General features: G+C 36.1%; 2 protein-coding genes across 9 annotated transcripts in view; both read left to right on the top strand.

Annotated features, from left to right (window-relative positions):
- The window catches only part of LOC126204418 (connector enhancer of kinase suppressor of ras 2), a 136,817-nt gene extending 122,789 nt beyond the window's left edge, over window positions 1-14,028 (top strand). For 3 of the 4 annotated variants that reach the window (XM_049938804.1, XM_049938802.1, XM_049938801.1), the window contains 3 exons: window positions 6,549-6,810; window positions 9,173-9,342; window positions 13,810-14,028. In XM_049938804.1, the coding sequence (XP_049794761.1) occupies window positions 6,549-6,810; window positions 9,173-9,342; window positions 13,810-13,909 (532 nt within the window). In that variant the 3' untranslated portion in view covers window positions 13,910-14,028. The remainder of the gene's footprint in view (window positions 1-6,548; window positions 6,811-9,172; window positions 9,343-13,809) is intronic. The other variant, XM_049938803.1, reaches the window with a different exon arrangement.
- A 3,548-nt stretch (window positions 14,029-17,576) lies between these two features.
- The window catches only part of LOC126202964 (transcription initiation factor TFIID subunit 1-like), a 184,793-nt gene continuing 180,102 nt past the window's right edge, over window positions 17,577-22,267 (top strand). For 2 of the 5 annotated variants that reach the window (XM_049937100.1, XM_049937101.1), the window contains exon 1: window positions 18,323-18,590. The gene's annotated coding sequence lies outside the window, so the exon portion shown is untranslated. Of the gene's footprint in view, window positions 17,727-18,322; window positions 18,591-22,267 lie in introns of those variants that run through there. The other 3 variants (XM_049937098.1, XM_049937099.1, XM_049937097.1) reach the window with 3 other exon arrangements.

The following is a 22,267-nucleotide window of genomic DNA, read 5'->3' as shown; positions in this document are numbered from 1 at the left end:
TGTAAGTTTTGTCCAGTTTGCTTTAAAAATTGATTTATGCCCAAACTGTCCATGCAAGCAACACTGAGAACCCTGTTTCAGTGGAACATAAAAGCAGAGACCTATATACTTATTTTGCATCTCGTGTCTTTTGAATCCCCCTTGCAGTACAGTTGCTTTCAAACTCTCCTCCCCCTCCCCCTCTTCCTCCTCCTCCTCCTCCTCTTCTTCTTCTTCTTCTTCTTCTTCTTCTTTTCCCCTTTCAGGGGAAAATCCAAACAAAAGTAACATTAATTCGATAATGTTAATAAAATGCTCTGGCTGTCAACATTTTGAAACTGAAGCTGAAAATTAATTTCTAAGGAACAGGAAAAGACGTAAAACGACAAAGGATATGAGGGGAAAAAATTGCTTATTGTAAACTACCAGAGGAACAGTAGCTAGATAGAAATCAGTGAATGCACTTCAGGCAACATTTGGCGTAGCATATCATATAAAGATGGATGTCACAAATTTGAAAATTGGTAATTACCAACAAAATCCATGAAGATACAGGAAAAGGAGATAAGAATAGAAGAGCCAAATAATTGCTAGAGAAAGCGGTATGGGAAAATTCGTGAACTCTCTTTTTGAGTGTTTGTGTTCAACACTCTTTTATGTGTGAGAGCGTTTGATGCTTTTGATTGAAGTAATTATCACCTTATCTCAGTGACAGTTTTTACCTATTAGTGCTTTAAAAGCAGAAGACTTTTCCTGAAATGGAATTCGGAAGAGGTTTCATATTCTTGTTCTGGCTGTCACTTAGCTTAACATGTAATGCTTCAAATACCTACATTTGTTTCGATACTTATAATTACATTATAATGTGTAACTGTAAAGCATATTAATGGCTGAAAGCAAGGAGAAACTACAGCTGTTATATTTCTCAAGAATGCAGCTCGACTGTGTGGTTTAATAACAGTGGCATCTTCTTGGGTAAAATATTCCAGAGGTAAAATAGGCTCCCATTTGGGTTTCTACGTGCAAACAATTAGTGAGCTGTGATAGTAGGAAGAACAGGACTTCTGGTCAGGTGAGTAAAAGTTTATAAACGCAAAACCAGATAGGAATAGTTACAATAATAATAAGTAAGAAAATAGGAATGTGAGGGAGCTATTACGAACATTATAGTGATTATTCATACCCAAGGTGCTGCAATGCCAACACCTACCATAGTAGTACAAGTTTACATAATGAAGAGATTGAAAGACTGTATGATGAGCTGGAAGAAATTATTCAGATCATTATGGAAGATGGAAATTTAATTGTAATGGAGTACCTGGAGTTTGATAGATGGAAAAGAAAGGGAAAGAAAAATAGTAGGAGAACATGGACTGGGAAAAGCAGTAGAAGAGGAAATAAGTTGCATGGTGTATATGTACCAAGATAACCGGGAAATCCTGGAAAAACCCTGCAGTTTATTCATTGGGGGGGGGGGGGGAGACCATGTTATTGGTATCAGTATCAGCCTGTTTAATAGGCAGCTCGAAAAGATTTTGTAGGTGACATTCACTAAGGCAATTCCTCTGTAGGTATCACAAACAAGTGGATTATTCTCCTTAAATATGGGGGACACAATTACAGTTTTCCAATCTGCAGGAATAGTTTCTGTCTTCCAAATCGTTTCTATTAACATCTGTATTTCTAATTCCAGTTGTGGACCTCCATTCTTTTATAACTCAGCATATATCAGGTCTTCACCACAAGCCTTGTTATTCTCCAATTTCTTTATTGCTTGCTGTATTTCATTTACTGATGGGGTAATATCAGCTTTATCAATTGTATCAGGTTCTTCCAATTTGAAGTAAGAGTGTGGGTCATTGCAGTTGAGAAATTGTGAAAAGTGTGTCTTCCTTTTTTTTTTTTTTTTTTTATGTCACTTCTGTTGGTCAATATTTTCCCATACTGTTCCTTTATAAACTGTTCCCTTTTACTGAATTTACCTAAGGATTTTTTTTAATATATATTTTGATACATCTGCCTTGTTCTTTTGATGTTGGAAATCATCCTCTGCTTCTCTGATCATATTGTTATAGTATTCCTTTTTCTTCTGTCTTAGGGTTCTTTGCATTTCTTGGTGGAGTTTATAGTAGCTGTCCTTTGATGTCATATCATCCCTTTCTTTAATCCATGCATTCTTTGCATTTCTTCTTTCCAGCACTTTTTCATGACACTTTGTGTTAAACCAAATTTCATTAGGTCATTTTCTTTTACCTGTGATTTTGGAAGCATCATCTTGAATACAGCTCTTCAAGTGTCTCCATCTGCTTTCGACATCCTGTGGTTCTGTATTGGTCAGTCTTGGTTTTGTTAGATTGCTTTCAATTTCTGTTGTAAAATTTTCTTTTATATTTACTTTCACCAGGTTTCCTATGTTATATCTTGTAATTTCTTCTCTATTTCTGTTTACTTTCCTTTTGAGTTTCACTTTCATTTTTGATATGATTAACATGTGGTCTGTGTCACAATCCGCTCCCCTAAAGGTTCTGACTCCTTTAATACTGTTTTAGAATCGTTTCTGGATAGCTACATGATCTATTTGATTGACTACCTTTCCATCTGGTGATATCCATGTTCCTAAATGAATGTGTTTATATTAAAATTTTGTGCTGCTTATAGTGAAACCATTTGTCATTGCAAAGTTTATAAGTCCAACCCCATTATCTGAACTTTCCTCGTGTAAGCTAAAATTGCCGATGGTTGGCTTGTAGATTTCTTCCTTTCCTACTTTGGCATTAAAATATCCTAACACTATTTTCACATTGTGCCTACTTACTGAGTTGTACTTTTGATCCAGTTGGCTGTAGAATTCTTCCTTCATGTTATCATCCTTATCTTCTGTAGGTGCATGTGTATTTAGAAATGTCGTGTCTAACCACTTTGTCTGATTAGTTATGTTGCTTATCCCTGATTGATTATTGTCATCAAAATTCCTCCTACAATCTTCCACTGAGGGCTTCACCCTCTCCACTTTATCAACATAATTCAAGAAATCACCAGTATTACTCCTAAGGGCAGGTACAAGCAATTCTCTTTCTCATTACCACTCTCAAACTCTATTTCTTCATTGGGGCTAATATTATCCTCCTCTATTCTTTCTTTATTTAGCACATTGCCATCATTATCAATTATAAATTCAAATACCTCATCCTCACTACTGGATTTGTCACTGCTATCATCATTACCACTACTGTCCGAACCAGACCCACTGTCACTTTCATTGTCCGCCCATACATGGCTAATTAGTTGATCCTTGTTTCCAGGATTAGACCACAAAGCAAAACATCTGAATTCCTTATGTTCCCTTAAAAATTATCGTCCATTTTGACACTTTGCACATGCTGAGCAAAGCAATGCACTCTGTTTCATCACTTAATTTTATTATAGTAACTTCGTCCTCCTTTTTTACAGGATGAACATTGCTACCCACACCATCATTAAACATCTCACTAGAATTAGACTCATCTTACTACTATCATTTACATTACCATTACCTGTGATTACAGCACATTATATACAAGTGGCTCTTCATCACTCCCTACTCTAGTGTGAGCTAAAACTGGAGCATTATCTAGTTTAAGTGGTTGGGTCCAGAATTAAAATCATCTCCTCCGTTTCTTTTACTCTAATTTCTCCTACCATTTCCGTGCCCTTCTGGCTATTTTCAGCACAAAATTTCCTGGCAGCTTTGACTTTATCTTTACACTATTTCTCAAAAGCCTGCACCTTCCTACTATAGTCATCACAAGGCTTCTTTCTCTCGTCTACACATTTACTACTCATGAATTTCTCATTAGTATTATGTGCTACCTTTGTTATCTTTTCATCACAGTCTTTAACTATAACCTCCACTTTCTTATTTAATTCTGAAAAATTGAGAGTTGACTACCTTAATTTCTTCTTTAATTTCTTTCTTCAGTTCATCCTTTAAGCTAGTCATGTCAGTCCTAATACTACTAATGTCTTCTTTCGTACACATACTACTCAGACTACTCATATTTTGCCTTAACATCAATTCCACTTTTCCATCTGCCATAAACTTTTGTCTTTGCTGACTTTCACTACTAGGTTCCTCCCTCTTAACCTTAATGATTTCATCCACTTCAGTACTGTTTTCATCCATTTCGCTCACCTCACCATACAATGTAGATGACACTTTTATCATTCCATCTACAATACGACTTTCGTCCCCATCATTCAAAGTTACATTCATGTCTGAATTATAACCACTATCATCTACAGAACCAGTCCCCATTAAGTGTTTCTGTTCATTTAAAAACTTAACCTCCACAGCTTTGCTATCAATTTTCACATCACTTCCCTGTTGTCTATTCTCCTCCATCACACTGTTATGTTCGTTAAGGCCGCTCATTATGTATCACTTAATATAAAACCGCTTTTGCTATGAAATTATGTTGTTCTTATTCACTCACCTGCTGCGGTAGTTGTCATCTTGATTGCCATCTGCACAGCTGCTGCAAGTTGTAATTTTCTCGGTGAGGCGTCTTGTTTATTCCAGTCGGCTGTGCTGATTGGCTGCTCCTGTACTCAATGGGTGCTTCCATAGAACCCTCTCGCTGATTGGCTACTTTCCTACTGTGGCCATGAAACCCAAGCGCTGATTGGCTGTTGCATCTTCTTCGTTAAAATCACTGCACTGTAAACACTCTTGAGTTCACTGTTCAAAGTTCGTGAATCCTAGTTTATTGTGCTCAGTTACAATAGTCCTCACTGGCACCATATGTGACGTTCGCCTGCTTTATTTCCTTGTTGATTGTCCTCGGTGTTGACGTACTGCGTTGCTATACTGGCTGAAAAATGGGGGTGGTGGAAGTTGAACACTACTTTTTATGATGTAGCTATCCAACAGTAAACTATTACATCAGTATGTTGATGTTTGCTCACAACCTATTAATGAGACTTATCAAAGTTAACCAGTAGTGGACTGGCCATATAACTGTGTATTTTGGGGGGAGGGGGGTTGTGAACAGTGAAAGTAAATAACTGTGAAACGCAAACGTGCACCTGTCGGCTACAGCACTTAAAGTAGTCTGTATTGAACTTCCACCCCCCATTTTTCGGCCAGTGTAGCAATGTAGTATGTTGACACCGAGGACAATCAAAGAGGAAATAGAGCAGGCAAACGTCACACAGTATATCATCTCTCTTACCTTCCAGACTTCACAGAAGTTATCCAGTGAAACTTGCAGGACTAGCACTCCCCTAAGGAAGGATATTTGGAGCCATGACTTAGCCACAGCCTTGGGGGATGTTTCCAGAATGAAATGTTTGCTCTGCAGCAGTGTGTGCACTGATTTGGAACTTCTGTGAAGTTTGGGATGTAGGAGACGAGATACTGGCGGAAGTAAAACCCTGTGGATGGGTTATTAGTCATGCTTAAATAGCTCTGTTAATAGAGCCCTTGCCCAGGAAAGACAAAGGTCCCGAGTTAAGAGTCTCAGTCTGGCATACAATTTGAATCTGCCAGTTAGTTTCATATCAGCATACACTTTGGCTGCAGAGTGAAAATTTCATTCTGAAGAGTTATGTTAATGCCAGTGATATCCTAGCCTTACAATATTTGTGGCCCCTTTTGGAATCTGAAACACTGCATTTAGAAGAGCAAGTCAAAGTGAATTTTTGCAGTGACCAAGTCCTCAGTTCCTTGCTATTACGTTCTTGAGTCCATTTAACTGTAGGATTGTTAGTACCTTCAGTTCTATCCTGTCATGCCAGTATAAGGAGCTACCAAAGATAATTAGAACCCTCTGGCGAATCACCCTGCTGTATGTAGTTTGCCATTGTTGATTCCAAATTGTTGTTTGAAAAGAAGTGCACCCTAATATTGGAAAGAGTCTACAGTTTGTCACCACCAAGCTGAAACAGTTTGAAGGGGAGGTGTGTTAATGGATACTGAAGTACCTGAGACAGTGGCAGAAAATTTTGATTGTTGACATTTTATTTCACAGTATCGTCAAACTTCAGAAAATACTTCACAGTATTCATTGTTGTAATACTGTGGGGGTTTCTGTATGTTATGTATTTTTTTGTTTATTTTACCAGTGGTGGACATTTAACATAGACTATCTCCCATCTGCTGTTTAATAAATCGCAAAACTCAATAGGATGGAAATTTTTCTTGTAACAGTGCTGGATATGTTTGTAAATAAATTATATGTTACACTAATTATAGTTTTATTTAACTCAGGCCGATTACTGCACTTCACTTACAATCTGATGAAAGAGTACTAAGATGTAAAGGTTGTTTGAATGTAATTGCTTGGAATTTTTTGAAGGACTCATTCACTATATGTATCATTTCATATTCAATTTTATAGAACTAAAATGGCTTTAGAAACATTCACAGTAATTCCCAATGTTATTTACGTGCCATAATGTGTGTTGATCATCATTGTTTGTTGTAATAATGCTATTGTAAATACTGTCTGCAAAGAAGCTACACATTTGAGTATATGGAGATGTTTAGTAGCATTGCTACATAAAAATAAAATGTGTTATTTTGTTTTCAGAAATGGCCATTCTGAGAGAATTCGACTAACATCAATGAGACAAGGAGGAAGTGAAAGTAGTGTTGGCAAGTCACAGCCAAGACCTCCTTTGAAGCCTGCGGCACAGTACCAGCCGCCACCAGCAGCAGTGGCAGCTGCATCCACCCTTGCGCCAGGCTTTGAGATGCACTTAGGTGAAAAGACACCGGAACAGCGGCGGCGCGTTGCAGATAGCAGCCCCCCTCTTTCTTCAGCAACAGCAGCAGTGCCAGATCCAGGAAAGGTGAGTCGGTTGCTGATGGCCTTTTGCTGTCGGCTAGCCGAACGAGTCAAGAGTTCTCGTGTGCGCTGGCACCGTCTCATCAAAGGTGCTGTACATGGTGGAGGTATGGGCAGCACCAGTGGAAAGTCAGCTAGAGGTGGTTCTGAACCATAAAAGTGACCTTCTGAAACTTGTAACTTCATTGAATTTATTACATTCAATTTCAGTTGGGTTCAAAAGCTTTTTGTTGCTGTTTGAAGTCTACTGATTTCATGTAAGTCATTAAACTGTTCATGGTGTTAAAGGAGAGGGATGGGGACAAGTAGGTAATATAAAGATCTTGTTTTTTAAACAAAGAAGCTGCTGCAAGTCATTGTCATTTGGGAACAAAACAGACAGTTGAAAATTAAGGAAGGAAGCTAGTTGTTGGTTTCTGTGAGGTGCTCAGTTTCCGTGTCTGCTTAACACAGTATTGTTAATTAAAATAAATGTTGGGATTATTTTAACTTAGATTTAGATAATAGATTCAAAAACAATGTTCTGTATTTGTATGTCCCACATTCCTCGGCCATCCTTCCACATATATATAGTTTCCGTTTAGTGCTTCTTTGCGTTTGGTACATAGTGATGACACTGAGGTGCAAAAACATGCTCTTCTGGAAATTGATTTGTAGCAGTAATACATGGTAGAAAATTCTGTCCCCACAAATAAACCTGTGTCATGACTTTTTGAATAAAAAGTATGTGTTAATCTTCTGGCACTGGTTGTGTTATGTTTGATTAATAGAGTTCATGAAGGATATTTGTACATAGCACTTTAACTATGTAATAATTGGAAGAGGTACATTCTTCATTTGATTTGCAAGGCATAAGTTTCCTACCTGACATTGCAATGCATCCTCTTCTTCTATTTGATTGGCATGTGGTACTATAACTATAAATATATGAACAATGCCACATTCCTTGGTACTCAGTGTTTGTGCAAGTTGTTTGCCACATAATAGTCTTGGCCATATTTATCCGTTAGCAGTGGAGTTTTGTTGTTGATTATATTTTCAAATCTTCTACAATATAATCTAGAGGAATGATGTTCTTGAGGTAGAAATAAGATTAAAGCTTCTTTGAGATAAAGTGAAGGCTCAACGACATATTTTTTACAGAGGTCCAATGATTACAGTTTGTGAAGGAAGTAAGCTTAGGATCAAGAGAATTAGTGTACCAGATTTATGTACCAGAGATGTTAGTCATGGGGCTGAAATTTGGCAGTACATTATATATTATCAAGCTGCAATATTACCATGTTGCAGTGCCAATTTCACAGTACTTTCCTTAATTCAGTTTCTCTAAACATTCCACTAAAGGTTTATTAGCCATATATGTTGTAGTACAAAATTAATGTTATGATAAATTGTTCTCTGATGAATTTCACAATTTTATAGCATGTTGTTCTTGCTGTGCATCTACTTGTTTGTTCACTACAGTTTCAGCTAACAACATCTAGTTAAACACTTCGAAGTTATATTAGGTAAATTTAAATACGAAATGTGTGTTCCAAAAGCTTAAAGTTTGAGATTCCTCCTCCTGTTCCTCCCTATCAAATGTGTTACAAGATTTATTCGTATTCCTTTATTAGACATATCACATCTTGACCTAGTGTTTACAATGTACATTGTCTGGCTTGGAAGCTATTACCTTTTACCATGGAAAATACAGGTTGTGTGTTTCAGAAAAAAAGAATTGACTGTAACCAAAAGTTACTAAATGCACATTTACAGAGTATATCACAAGAAAAAAAGAAACATTTCTTGTAATTAAAAAACAGTGAATCTTTTTTTCATGTACAATAATGTTCTCTTTCAACAATTTTTAAATAGGCATTGTTTCATTGTGTATGTACAGCAACATTTTTCAGATAGCCGACATTTAAGAACTTTATTGAAACTGTAACTATAATAACTGTGAGCTAGGAGAGTCACAGTACTTTTCTAAATTGTATTATAGATGTATAAGTTTGCGTAAGTCATTCTTGGATGTTTTTCACCACTCTTTTTAATACAATTTGTGTCAGTTTGTGATGCTCTAAAATATCTTTTGGTCAGAGTTCATCTACCAGTTTCGCTCTTGCAGCTAGCTTGCATTTGAATGCAGGTTTTCTCTGTCATTTATCCTCTTCCTAGTGACATGTTTCTGTGTGCATTTTTCTTTCTTGCTCTATCCTTTCTGCAAGCTGCCATGTGTGACAACACACAACTCTGTCACAAGGGCTGTCTTTATTAGAGCTTTATAAAGTATCCTTTATGTACAGATGTATATGAGATGCATATACCATTTTCTTTTTTTTTACACACAAATTTTATGTTTTATGTTTTTATTGTTTTTTCAGCCTACAATGGGGATCTCGATGCTTGGCAAAAAGCCGGGCCGCCGTGTGCCCCCCTCTCCCACTCCTGACTACCCTGGTCTAGAGTATCCCCCTGTGTTCGAGCCTGAGACGTATACGCTGAGCGACGCTAGCAGCCTGGCTCGCTCCCGTGCCAGGCAGCGTCCCCCCAAGTGAGATTCCCTCCTACACCCCATTTATTTGCACCAGTCAACTGTGGTACAAATCTGAACTAGCATTCCTTGTGTAGACATATCAAATTGATCAGTCACCTTTAACGGGTGGGCACTTTAATTTACTTAACGATGAAACTGGGCTGTACTATTCCAACAAATTGTGATAGGTGTGACATATTTAAAAAATGTCATGGGACTAGGTGTCGTACAATTTGTTTGTGCATGTTGCATGCTTATTCAGCTGCTTCTGGACTTTTGCCTGACATACAATTGAATAATTTTATTGCTGAGAATGAAGTAATTATGCGCTTTCTTATAATACTCCAAAACACGTCCTCAGTAAAATTTCTGTAAGATGACTCACTTGATTAACAAGATTTTAATGACTGTAATTTTGCTTAATATTCAAGACTGGCAAAGGTGGTGATACACCCATATATTATATATAAAGAACAATGTAATTTTCTTACTTGGTCAAAATTTTCTGTTATGTATTTGTAGTTGTGGAGATACAGGGTACAGTTACACCTCAGTCTGGGAGAACTGAATTTATGATAATTACTGCTATCTTTGTATACAAAGAGTAATTTATGTGAAACTGTGTAGTGATATTTTGGCTACATGTCTTACGTAGACTATTTAAATCAAATAGTTTATTGTACTTGTTGAGACATAGTTGTTATACAAACACAGTACTGCCCCACCATTCTTACCTGTAAATGTTTCAGTGTAATAATACTGGTACAGTAAAAGCAGAAGTTTGTAGTTTGAGAAGAGAGACGCAGATACGATCAGCATAAACTATACACAAGTAGCATTGTCCTGGCAAGAAAAATGATCACAGTCAGACTGACAGAATTCCCAAACACACTAAAAATGGAATGGAGATGATTCCTTCAATAAAAATCTAAAGACTGGCAAAGTATGAACACATTAATGCGAGAATTATCTAAATATAAATTTTTGGGTCAGAAACTAGAAATGTGGAGTGCTGCATCATATCAGATTGAGGCTGTTCCCATCATTTATGGTAAAATAAAACTGTCCATTGGCAAGTTTCAGAGTATAAGATGAATGCAGATTAAAAGATGAATTTCCAGTGTAACTAAATAAAATGTAAGTAGGAGGAATGGGTTGTACTTAGGTTTAGGGTTGCAAAGCAAGAAACTGGGACATGTACAGCTGAACAGTGGCATCAGAATTTGTTATTTCTCTGTACAGTGTGATCTGTAGTAAATTAAGCACAGTTATTTTGTGAATTCTAATGGTTGTATGGTATAAATTATTGTTGGACGCAACAAAAAGAGCCATACTTCATCACAAGTAATGAATCTCCATTGCTTGACTGTCATATGTGTGTCTTGTCTTTCAATTCATTTTGTGATAATGTATCAGCATACTTTTGTGCCAATGAGCACATTATCTTTTGACAGCTAAATTTTCTGTAGCAGCTTTGAACAATTTAGTCTGTTCAAATTCTAGAAATTTCATTGAATAAATGAACTCTAAAGTTTTACTGCACATATAAATATGCTTGGACACGAAAGTTGAATTTCAACAAGTATGCCTGTTACCATCATAAATGAAACATTTGGACATTGTGCCTATACTAAACATTTCCACCAATCTTACTGTCTCTTATATCGAGCAACTGTATCATTCACAATACTCCACAAATTATATGATTGTTGATCTCAAAGTCATAATGTTTAAAGATGAATAGGGTTGAATGCATGAAAGTTTATACTCAGATGGCACATATAACAAAAGGACTTTGTGCTGAGCTGTTTTGTATAAAAATATAATACTCATAAAATGTGTGCAATATCCCAAGAGAAATTTTGATAAAGATGTATTTGAAATACAAAATTATCATGCCACAAGGTTCCATACGCGTAATAGTTTGGAAGTAGACAAATGGCAGATAAGTTGTACAAAATTAGATTTTGTGCCTCTTTCTGAATATACTTAGTTTCAGTTAATGATTTTGATACACATTATGAACTTGCCCACTTCCTCAGCACAGTTGAGGATAATTGAACTAAAGGTGCAAGTAATTAAGTTTATTGCTACTTATCTCAACCTCACAAACAGAAGTACTTAGACCATCATGTACTGATGCAATATGGCTGTCACTTAGTTGTGTATCAGTTCTTCTGCTGAAAAGTAAATGGGTATTATATTCAGGCCAGTGGATATTATGGGAAACTTCTGCTTTTATGAATGTAGTTTTTACAAATACTGTGGCTGAACACTTCTGTTATCTCTCTAAAAATCTGAGAGACATTTAACAGTACTACATCTATTGTCATGTTGATGTGAATTAATTTCATCAGGTTATTCAGTTCAACATAGAAACAGTAGAAACCGTATGATGGGACAATTGAAATGTTCATTTTGGTACTCTTACTGTTTGTCTTTTGTCAGGCAGCAGTAATGATTGTTTGCTTGCCTGAGATGCTGATCATTATAGCTCTGTACAGCTCATTTACAAGCCTTTAAAGCAGCTTTAAGCATAGTACAGATCACTGTAAGGTGTACATTCAGAAACTTACGAAAATTATTGAAAAAGCTTCTAAATACACATTTTGTCTTGAGATTAATTTCAATTTAGTGCAGGCTGATCAAGAACAGTAAATAATAAGTCCCTATTCTGTGAGAAGGCACCAAAATAAAATTTCAGGTATTGACGTAAATAATGGAAGACATGGTTTTAATTCCATGAGAGTTAACTGCAAGCAAACATGTTAGTACTGCACAAGGAGGTATTCCTACCAGTTTTCATTATAACATCAGTTAAAATATTTCATAACAGATCAGCATCTCAGAAACCTCAGACATTCAATGTTACTTTTGTGAAACATTTGCATACTTATGTGAAACATTTGCAGGCAACTTTTTATGAACAGCAATGCTTTCCCAGATATATATGTTTGCCTGTTTAAGAAAAGGCTCCACAATGATGTCCAAAATTGTCACACAGATATTACAGATGATGGAAGCATTGAGCTTGCAAGTATAATAGAATAAATTTTTAATACTGTAAGACAAAACTGAATATTTTTTGTTAGTCAGAATGTAACTATATTTTACTGACATTCATCTTCTACATTTAAAGATCAACTTGTGCCATATTAAGAGAAAAGGGCACAATGTGGTATTGCAACACATTTATCATATGTGCAGCATTGCCCAGATTATAAAAACCTACACTTTGTTATTTTTATACAGAATCATAATGTCAGCCTTATAAAATGAAAACAGTGAAGAAATCCCACTTAACGAGAATATCCTAGTGGAATATGCTCTATGACAAAGGAAAAATGTCTAAGCTATGATGGTTTCAGAAGGTCTTAGATAACAAGTTTATTGTGAAGCAGCACTTAAGCTGTATCCTTTTATGTGCCTGCTTTTTTGTTTCTTCGCAATTGGCCATTTTCATAGCACTAAAAGTTGTAGGTTCCTCAGAGAAAAATATAGCCCTGTTGTGCAGCTTCTTTCGTCTCACAAAGAAGTACCCCCCTTAAAAACTAATAATGTTTAATAAATTTACAATAGGCCTACAGTAAAATTAAGAGGGTTTTTCCTTTACAGTATTGTAACTTTGTGCCAGATTGCCAGCAAGTTTTATTGTAGCTTTGCCAAAATCATTTTGCTTCCATCATTTGTGATTTTGAAGTTAACTCACATTATGCTTTAGAAATAATTGATAAAAATTAGCCTGTACATTTCTAGGTGCCATGTTGTATGTTCTCTGGGAAATGGATTGTGGACAAAACAGTATCTTCTAAGCATTAGGACATCCATAATTAAAATATTCTTAAAACTGTATTTTCTTTACTAACACATGTCTCAACAAGAAGCACTAAGCAGATTAATCAAAAGCTTCATTATGTAACAGGTTTTTCATTGGTTTATAACGTTATTTTTTACTGCTTGTTTGTCAGATTTAACATTTCTCACTTCCCTTACATGAAAAAGATTCACATAAATGCCAATTAACGAGTAACATTGGATTTCTCCTAACCAAGATTGAGGCTAACATCACAATGTAAAGGAACTTTTGGATTTTACTTGCTACTCCAAATACCTCCAGGATCTCCTCCTAATTTTCATTGTCAAGAGCGGGTGCTGATGACTGCACAGTTGAGTGCCCCAAAAACCAAACATCCATCATCATTGTCAAGAGATCGCATCTTCTAATATGTATCCAGTGGAAGCCTGTCTTTGTTTAACACATTCAGTTGTCTTTCCTGTTTTCTCTTATCTGCTGTCCTAACCATTTTATGAATAACTGGAATTAGTTTGCTGAATAAGTATGTGTAATTCTTCTATAGTTCAAGAAATAAATTTTACACACCAGACTTCGATGTAGTTTGGCTGATGCATGTAACTCAGTTTTGCATGATTTTTCTGCACGATGGAATATGCTGGTAACTTTTGTCTTGGCTTTTTTATTTCCAGAGTTATGCATGCTGTATTGATAAAGACTCTGGTGCACGTGAGAGCCAAATGTCAGAATAATTTTCCACCCTTCATCGTCCCCATTGCAGATGTCTTATGAATGTAAATCTACGATGTTAATTTTAAAATGACTGTAAGAATCAGAAATGTATAGATATATTTACACTGTAATATTGTAAAAAAAATTAAATAAATATGTTTTATTGTTTGTATTGTAAATGTTTAACCCACAATGACTATATTATGGTTGCACAGAAAGTATGTGTTTTGTTTCTTGTTATATATTGTGAAACTTTTACCTTAAATATGTATTGTGAAACCTTTACCTTACATATGCTTGCAAGCAATGTCACATTTGACATAGAAACCAGACGGTAACAGTGCTTGATGATCACCTGTACATTACATTCACATTTTACATGCAGACACGCAGCAACGTGTATTGGTGAAGAAAACATTGTGACAAACAATCTGAGCATCCAATGACAGGTAAGCTTATATTATAGAACTTGAGAACTGTTAGTTGAATGTTTATTTTCATATAAAACTGTAAAACATCCTTGACAACAGATTTGTTGTCTTGCTTGACACTGAGTATGCCAAGTTTGAGCTCCTTGTATCACTAATACTATAACCAAGTTCTAGTTTGACTCATTAACTGTACAACAGAGCAGTTACTGCCATGATCACCCTTGCTCACCCAGTGTAGATATTTACAGTTTTGTTCCACTAGCAAAATCTGCACACAGATTCGCTGATATGGAGTTTATAAAATTGCACACAACGTAAGTCTATTTACAAAAGTCAATTTTTAGTGGTTAGCACACACAATTACCCTACCCCTCCTCAGGAACCATGTTTCTCTGACCTCTCAATATGTACCTCTCCATTGTGGGTGCATCAATTGTATGGCTATCTGTATCACCGAGGCACACAAGCCTGCCCACCAACGGCAAGGTCCATTGTTTTGGACAGGGCAGGGGGAGGGGATGGGGGCATAGGTTTAAAACAGTTCATTGAGATTTTCATAATAAAATAGAAAAATACGTAGATCCACATCTAATTGATTATATTATGAAATCCTCAATGTACCATTTTAAATCTATAACCTACATGTGCAAACGAAAAAATTGTGTAGTATTTCTGGACGCCCAGCGAAGATGCTTTGTAACTAAGGCAAACATAAAAGAAGAACTTAATGTGCAACATGCAAAAAGAATTTTTCTTTTGAACTAATGTAATTTATATACAGCTTTTGCAAAAATGGCCAGGACATGAAACTTGTTAAAATGTCTATTAATGGAAAGTTTGTGCTCAGTGTGTTATGAGAACATTTGGAATTGTTCTTGCCATGAGTAATGAATTTCCAGTTCTTGGACAGCTCATTTAACTGACAAAACAAATAGTGGAGATGGAAGTTAAATAGCAAATCATGAATGCACCAAAACATACCACATCTTGGAATATATCACTACTAAGTAAAATAAGGCTCAAGATATTTCAAAAGTACAATAGCTTCATTCTCTGTGGAACAGATAGCTCAACACAAATAGAAGAAGAAATACTTTCATTTTTTAGTGTTTGGTTGAAGAAATCTCTTTGGGCAGGGCAAAATGAAAATGATTAGAGACAGGAAAAAACTAAGTGCTGTATTACTTGATGAGTCAGTAATACATTTTCCAAATAATTAACATCAGAATAATGTACAAGGCAAGTAATTCATGTTTGCAACCATAAAAAGGTGGACTCCTTCAGGAAACTGAAGAACAATTCCGATGGATGTAGTGTTGTTGGCTACTGTCAATGTTTGACAAATAAGAAATATGTGGTGCAAAATAATTGCCAGTTGAATCATACTGGGTGTGAGAATTACATCAAAATGGTATTATGGGTGTTTATTTCTCCCTGCCGGAGCCACAGTTTAGGATTGGAACCAAACTTGGACAACACTCCAGCACAACTTGTAGTATACAGCCTACTCTACCTGAAGTCTATATTCCTGTAAACCTATCTTGTTACCTTCATCCAGAAACTCAACTCTCTTGATAGTGTGATATAAAGACAAGTTATTCAGATGCAGTGGCCGCTAATATTATTTCTTGACAAAATACGTTTTAATGTAGTTTGTGCTTGGTACTAGATCACAAAGAGCCATCAAACGTAACCAGAAGGTTAAACATGCTTTCCTTAAGTGTTCTATGCAATGTCATGGAACCTTTAGAGCTGCGAGCATTAAAATTATCACGAAAATGCAACACTGTTAAAATTTTTTCTTTCACATTGATCTTTAAACAAAAAACCACAAAATTTATAACAGATCATCTACTATAAGAAAATTCATTTTACAGACTTACAACACTATTACATATTCACAGGAACGCATCATGTTGTCATCAGCAATATAGTACTCGCATTGCGAAACAGTAATAAGGCAATCAAAACACAGGTGTATGTGTACTTACTTGATTTGGAGAGAAATTAAGAATTTTTCACATGCAAATCAATCTTTGGCTTGGTTGAAAACTCATTTATAAATTAAACTTTGCGAAAATCTAGTACATCCATGGAGTTTCTTATGATTGCCAGTGTGTTTGCCATGTCTCCTATGGCCATTGTTCTGTCTCTGCCAGCAGGGCCTCAATGCTCTCTCTGTCCTGGTGCATGTTGTAATGTTAGCCTCCAATACCTACACTTCTGTTCTGTAATGTTAATTGTCACACAATTCACAGGAACAAGCCCTCATACAATCTAGATAATCAGAAGTGGCAAATAAAGTATGAATGTTTTTAATTTCTAGTATTCTGACTGACTTCCTAAGCTCATGCCAGACAGGAATACACAGATCTTTGTATTACAATATGGAACCTCAGTTTGCACTCTTGACAATTATATCCATAGTTCATAGTCAAGCAATGTGAATTACAGTTCTGAATGATTTTATTATGTTTAATGAATACCATTAAAGAACAGTACTAGCAGAGTAGGCCTGTATTCTGATACAGTATAGTACACTTGAGAGAGAAAATTCTCTCGGGATTCTAAAATGAAATCAAACTTTTGAATTTTACAGTTTACTGCACATTATATTCAATTTCCTTATTAGTGAATAAAGGTTTCTGCGTTCACGATTTGGCGCTTTCCGAAGAATCAGGTTGTATGTTGATACAATAATTAGTGTAAATTTATTTCAGTTCGTGTATTGCAAATTATTTTCATTACATACCAAAACTGCCACAATAGTAGTAGTAGTAGAAATTGTAAATCATATAGTAATTGATTCGCCAGTAACGTAACACCTAATAATATGGGACATATGGCAAGTAAGTTTCCGCGTGACTCAAAACTTAAGAACTAGCGATACGAGGATATAATAGCCAAATCATAGAACATCAATTTTGCACTCGAACTTTAATACGTGAGGCAAGTGGTTACAGAATTTTCACGATACAATATAAACTAGACACTTCTAACATCTGAGCAAATTACTAGCACGACGAAGATCAGTAAGATACACTGGTGTGTTTGATGCGAACAAGCTGGAGTAACAAAATCCACTTCTTCAGACTTAATTTTCTTAATTGTGCCCGCAAAGAAGTTCTGCGTAGAATGCTAGTCTTAATTTGTATTTAATAAACGAATGACAATACGATATGTAACTTCGTGACATCCAGCTCACTCTTAAGTTTGTCGATTTTTTGATCACTCTAGTTTCGCGCAAGTAGTCTTTTGTTTCAGATTACTGCCAACTTTACAAATTATAGATAACAAAACCGGATGCACTGTAGTTGCTGAATGTCACGTTGCGTTGTTATGGAAATTGTGTTGTATAGTAATTCAACAGTGGGCGCTACTTACAACCCTTCGAGGAGGCGACTTACAGTAAAGACGCGAGTCACCTCTACTCGTGCAGATGTAAGGTACGAAGAACAAATCAAATCTGTAGTACCAGCACTGCGTGAGAAAAGTCGGAAATTGTCCCCATAGCGACGCTACGTATTGGGCGTAGAACAAAGTTTGACACGTATCGTTTAACACTGAGAATAATTTATGTAATCTGTTTTACGTGAATACGATATTCCTATTTAATGACATGCCTGAACCTCAAGCTTTAGTTTCACAACACAGCTTGCTCTCACTGCGACATAATTCGCTAATGTTGGCAGAAAGACCTTAATCCAAAACTGTTGTGGGAGCTCGAAGGGCATAATTTATTGAGTTTTCTCTTCATACACTATGAAGCTGATCTGCACGTGATAATATTATATCTTTTGACATAAATGGTTTCATTTCCCCAATGACCCGAGCAATCCCCAAATAGAGAGTGGTGACGAGTGATGCGTTTTGTACTTCAGCCGTGAAAAACTACACTAGCATTATTTTATTATGATATTATAAATGCACACATTGTTGTGCACAAACCTCGATTCCAAAGCCATATCCTCTATTAAAGTTCAGAAATAAATAATTTCTGAAAGGTGGCAACACTTTCTTGTGCTACGCACGTAAGATATTTAGTTAACATGTTTCGCAGTATGAAAAAAATAGAAACTCATAGGAATACTTATTAATTACATATATATGAGCGTTTTAACACGGGGAGGGAAACTTAAGGTAGTACTAACAGATTACTGCTAAGCCGAAATGTGCAGCTCAAATCGTGAAGGGGAAGTCCCGAATGACGAAAGGCATTGTGTGGTACGTGTTGGGGAATTTACTAATACAGTGGCAGTTGCTGATCATAAAGGTCGAAACGTCCGGCAAAGTTGGTGTTGCGGTGGAAGGTAGGCATATAATTGGTTCATTCTTCTGGTGTATCAGTTAATGATTTAAACCTTTAGAAAATGGCAGGAATTAGTCACACTTTACACCCTTACATGATAATGTACGTTACTGTTGTAAGTGTGAGTAAAGAGGTTTCTCTGTTAGAAGGTGCAGAAACACTTGCTGCTATGGTTATTGTTGCATTGTAATATTTAGTGTGAAGTACTAACATTCACATAGAGCCATCCGTGAATTGTGTTATAATGTTAATTAATTTTTGTACTCAAAGCATTCATGTTCGAAAGAATAGTACCAACTACTCCTTCAGAACTATATTGGCGCGGAAACTTGATTGTTATATAGCCCTAAATTGATATGAATATCTACTGTGTGACTTGCTATCGGTGCAGTAAATTTTAGATTAGGAAGGTCCTGTCTACAACCAATGGTTAGTGCAAGTACTTTTCCTACATGTTAAGAAACCTGCTTTTCTGGCAATAGTTTGAGAATGTGGATAGAGAAAATCATTGGTCTTATGTCACGCACAACTTTCCTGCATAAACGGTAGATCGTTTCTGGTCCAGATAAACTTATGAGTTGACTGCTTCTTTAATTTCGTGTCCAGATTGTGTGGATTAGCCTGATTTTTATAGAACATTTAGCTTAAATTACCTTTTAAAAAACAAAGAAAAGGTAATCCAAATGGTACCAAACTACTGAAATGCTTGAAGCGAGAATAACGAGGTGAAGGAGTCCATAGGAAACTTAGAACTGGTCGAACGAAGTGATACCATACGTTCTATTGAAAGGACGTGTATACAAATCAGTATGAAGTAGCTTCAGAATGAATGGATAGAGACTTGTTTAAGTAACATGAAAATATGTTGGTCCCCAGTGACGGTCATACGTTGGGTATGCTGTAGTATTAAAATTTCCCATGGTATTGAACCTCTGTGACTACAGTTTTAGATACTTTATATGCATATGCTTCCTTAAATATTTGTAAGGGTGCTGATAACCTTGGCGTTGAGTGCCTGTAAGCTCCCAATGCTCCTACACACACTGCATTTCCTTTCATCTGACACCGAGATTATGTAGTTAATAGAATAACGGAGAAACTGCAGCAACATTTATATATGTGTTTGTCCAGGAATCATCTCGCAATGATATTTTAACCTTGTTGTCAATATAATACAATGATAATAAACATCTCACAAAAGCATATACACAGAATATCTCAGTATGTTTTTATGAGGATAGGGCACATGGTTGGCTGTGGCCTTGCTGAAGTAGCCATCCTGTCATTTGCCTGATAGGATTAGTAAAACCACAGAAAACCTAGATCAGGATGGCCAGACAGACAAATCCCATCTTCCCAAATATAAGGTCAGTGTGTTAACGACTGTATTGTGAATATGGCTTGAACATTCATTGGTGACTTTGCAACCATGATCATGCTGCTTGCTCTCACTTCAGTCCATTCTGAAAAATGGCACCTGGCCTATAAATATGCTGCTGTGTCTCGTGCACTTTACAATGCCCTCCCTTCTTTTTGTGTGGAAAATTTGAGCCAACATCCCCCTTAATGTGTAGCATGTTGATTTGACTAGAATGACAGGATGTTAAACGTCATGCACTCTCTTTGTAAAAACATTACATTATGATCATATCTCATAATGTTAAAGAGTGTTGTTGTTGTCCCCTTTCATTATTAACCCATAATCTTATTTGTACAAGTAGCCTAATTTATAATTTTGTTGTATATACAATACTTATGTAGGCCTAGTACATTACTTGTGAATTATGTTCCACGTTCATTAAATATTTGTACTGTATCATTGTATTCTGTAATGGGAGGAGAAAAATGTGGAAAGAGCACTGACCATAGCAAAAATATAAATATGTAGCCTACTACAGACATTACGGAATCCATATCTTTGTCATCAATAAATCATTTACTGTGTGCTAAAAGTGAAATTATGAGAATACAACTAAAATTTACCTTGAGCAATAATAAACAAGAAACATGTGAGGCCTTAATTGCGATAGCTCTCCATCTGCATCCTCCATATCTTGTTGGAGTAATATGTGAATATGAAATAGTGTTTCATTTTTCTTTGATATGTTTGGAGAGTATATTTGTGCATATTTACTCCAAATTCAAAACAAACCTTCCTAGCTAAAGTATTAAAAATGGGGTCGTACCATTTTATCTTAGATCTGTTTCCTGTGAGAGAATCATGTACACACACTCTCTCTCTCCCTCTCTCTCTCTCTCTCTCTCTCTCTCTCTCTCTCTCTCTCTCTCTCTCTCTCTCTCTACTTACACCCTTTCGTGTGAAGAAGAGGTGTTTTTTTTTTGTGTGGCAGACCAATCTGCAGCATAACCTGAAATCTTGTTTTTTATTGCTGTTGTTTGTAACACATTTAATAAATGCAGATATGAAACATGCGAGCCAAATCCATTATTACCAGCACTGACTTCACATTTAGTACAGGTTTGTGTGTGGATAACAAAAGTCCTGGACTAAATTCAGAAAACCTGCTTTACATAATATAGTAATTGCTTTTGAATATTTTGGTGTGTGTAATATTCATAAACCATAACAAAAATTATGCAGACATGCTTTTGAATATTTTGGTGTGTGTAATATTCATAAACCATAACAAAAATTATGCAGACATTTAACTAGTACAGAACAAATCCCAGACTGGGTTAATGCAACTGATACATGAGAAGGGAGTCAGAATAGATCTAAATAACTACAGAGGAATTTCACCAACAGCAGTTGCATATAAAACTCTTCTTGAAAGAGCAGAGAAGCAACTTGAACCAAAAGTTGAAGAATGTCAGACAGGACTCTCACCGGGCTATTAATGTCCAAAGCAAATTGTAAACCTAAAGCTAATCTTAAGACATTAGAGAATTTGTAGAAAAAATGTAGTCGGCACATTTATTGTTTTCAAAATTAAGCCTATGACTCAGTTCCCAGCAAATCATGCTCCCAAATATTGAAAGAACAAGATCTAGATATGAAAACATTTGCAGTCATAAAACGGACACTGACCAGACGAAACCAGTGTCAAATGCACGGAGAAACTCCCCGATCCTTTCGAAATCAAAATAGTAGTTAGACAAGATGAACTGTCTCCATTACTTTTCACTTATGTCCTTGGGAAAGTGACACAAATACGGTGCAAACTGAAATCAGCCCATAAAACTGACCAACCAATCATTTTAGGTAGAAGCAAGTTACGTGTACGCTGTGTAGCATTCACAGATGGTTTAGCAATAGTAACTCATGACATTGCATCAGCCCAAAATAGCTAGTTCCACAATTTAAATATGCAAGTGAAACCATTCAGGAAAACTATATCGATACAAAAGCAAACAAAGTTAGATGCCAAAGGATGGAAACTGAATACTGACTTAAAATCCAAAATATCTACAAGAAATATTGAAAACACAGAGAAAGGGAAGAAAAATTCTAAGCCTAAAACTTGTAGACGAACAATACCGACTCGGAAGTTTCCCCTCCCTCCTCCCCTATCAACAAGAGTAAAATCAAAATTGACATGATGAAATAGGTTGGCAAGACAGAAACTAATCTGAAATACGTAGGAATTACTCCAGAAGTTCAACACCGTGTAGCCTTCAGGTCCAAAAGGAAAAACCAAAGAGGAAGACTTCAGTCTG

Source organism: Schistocerca nitens, chromosome 9 (assembly GCF_023898315.1).
Source record: "Schistocerca nitens isolate TAMUIC-IGC-003100 chromosome 9, iqSchNite1.1, whole genome shotgun sequence".
NCBI classification, from domain to species: Eukaryota; Metazoa; Arthropoda; class Insecta; order Orthoptera; family Acrididae; genus Schistocerca; species Schistocerca nitens.
This window is presented reverse-complemented; position numbering and strand designations above follow the sequence as displayed.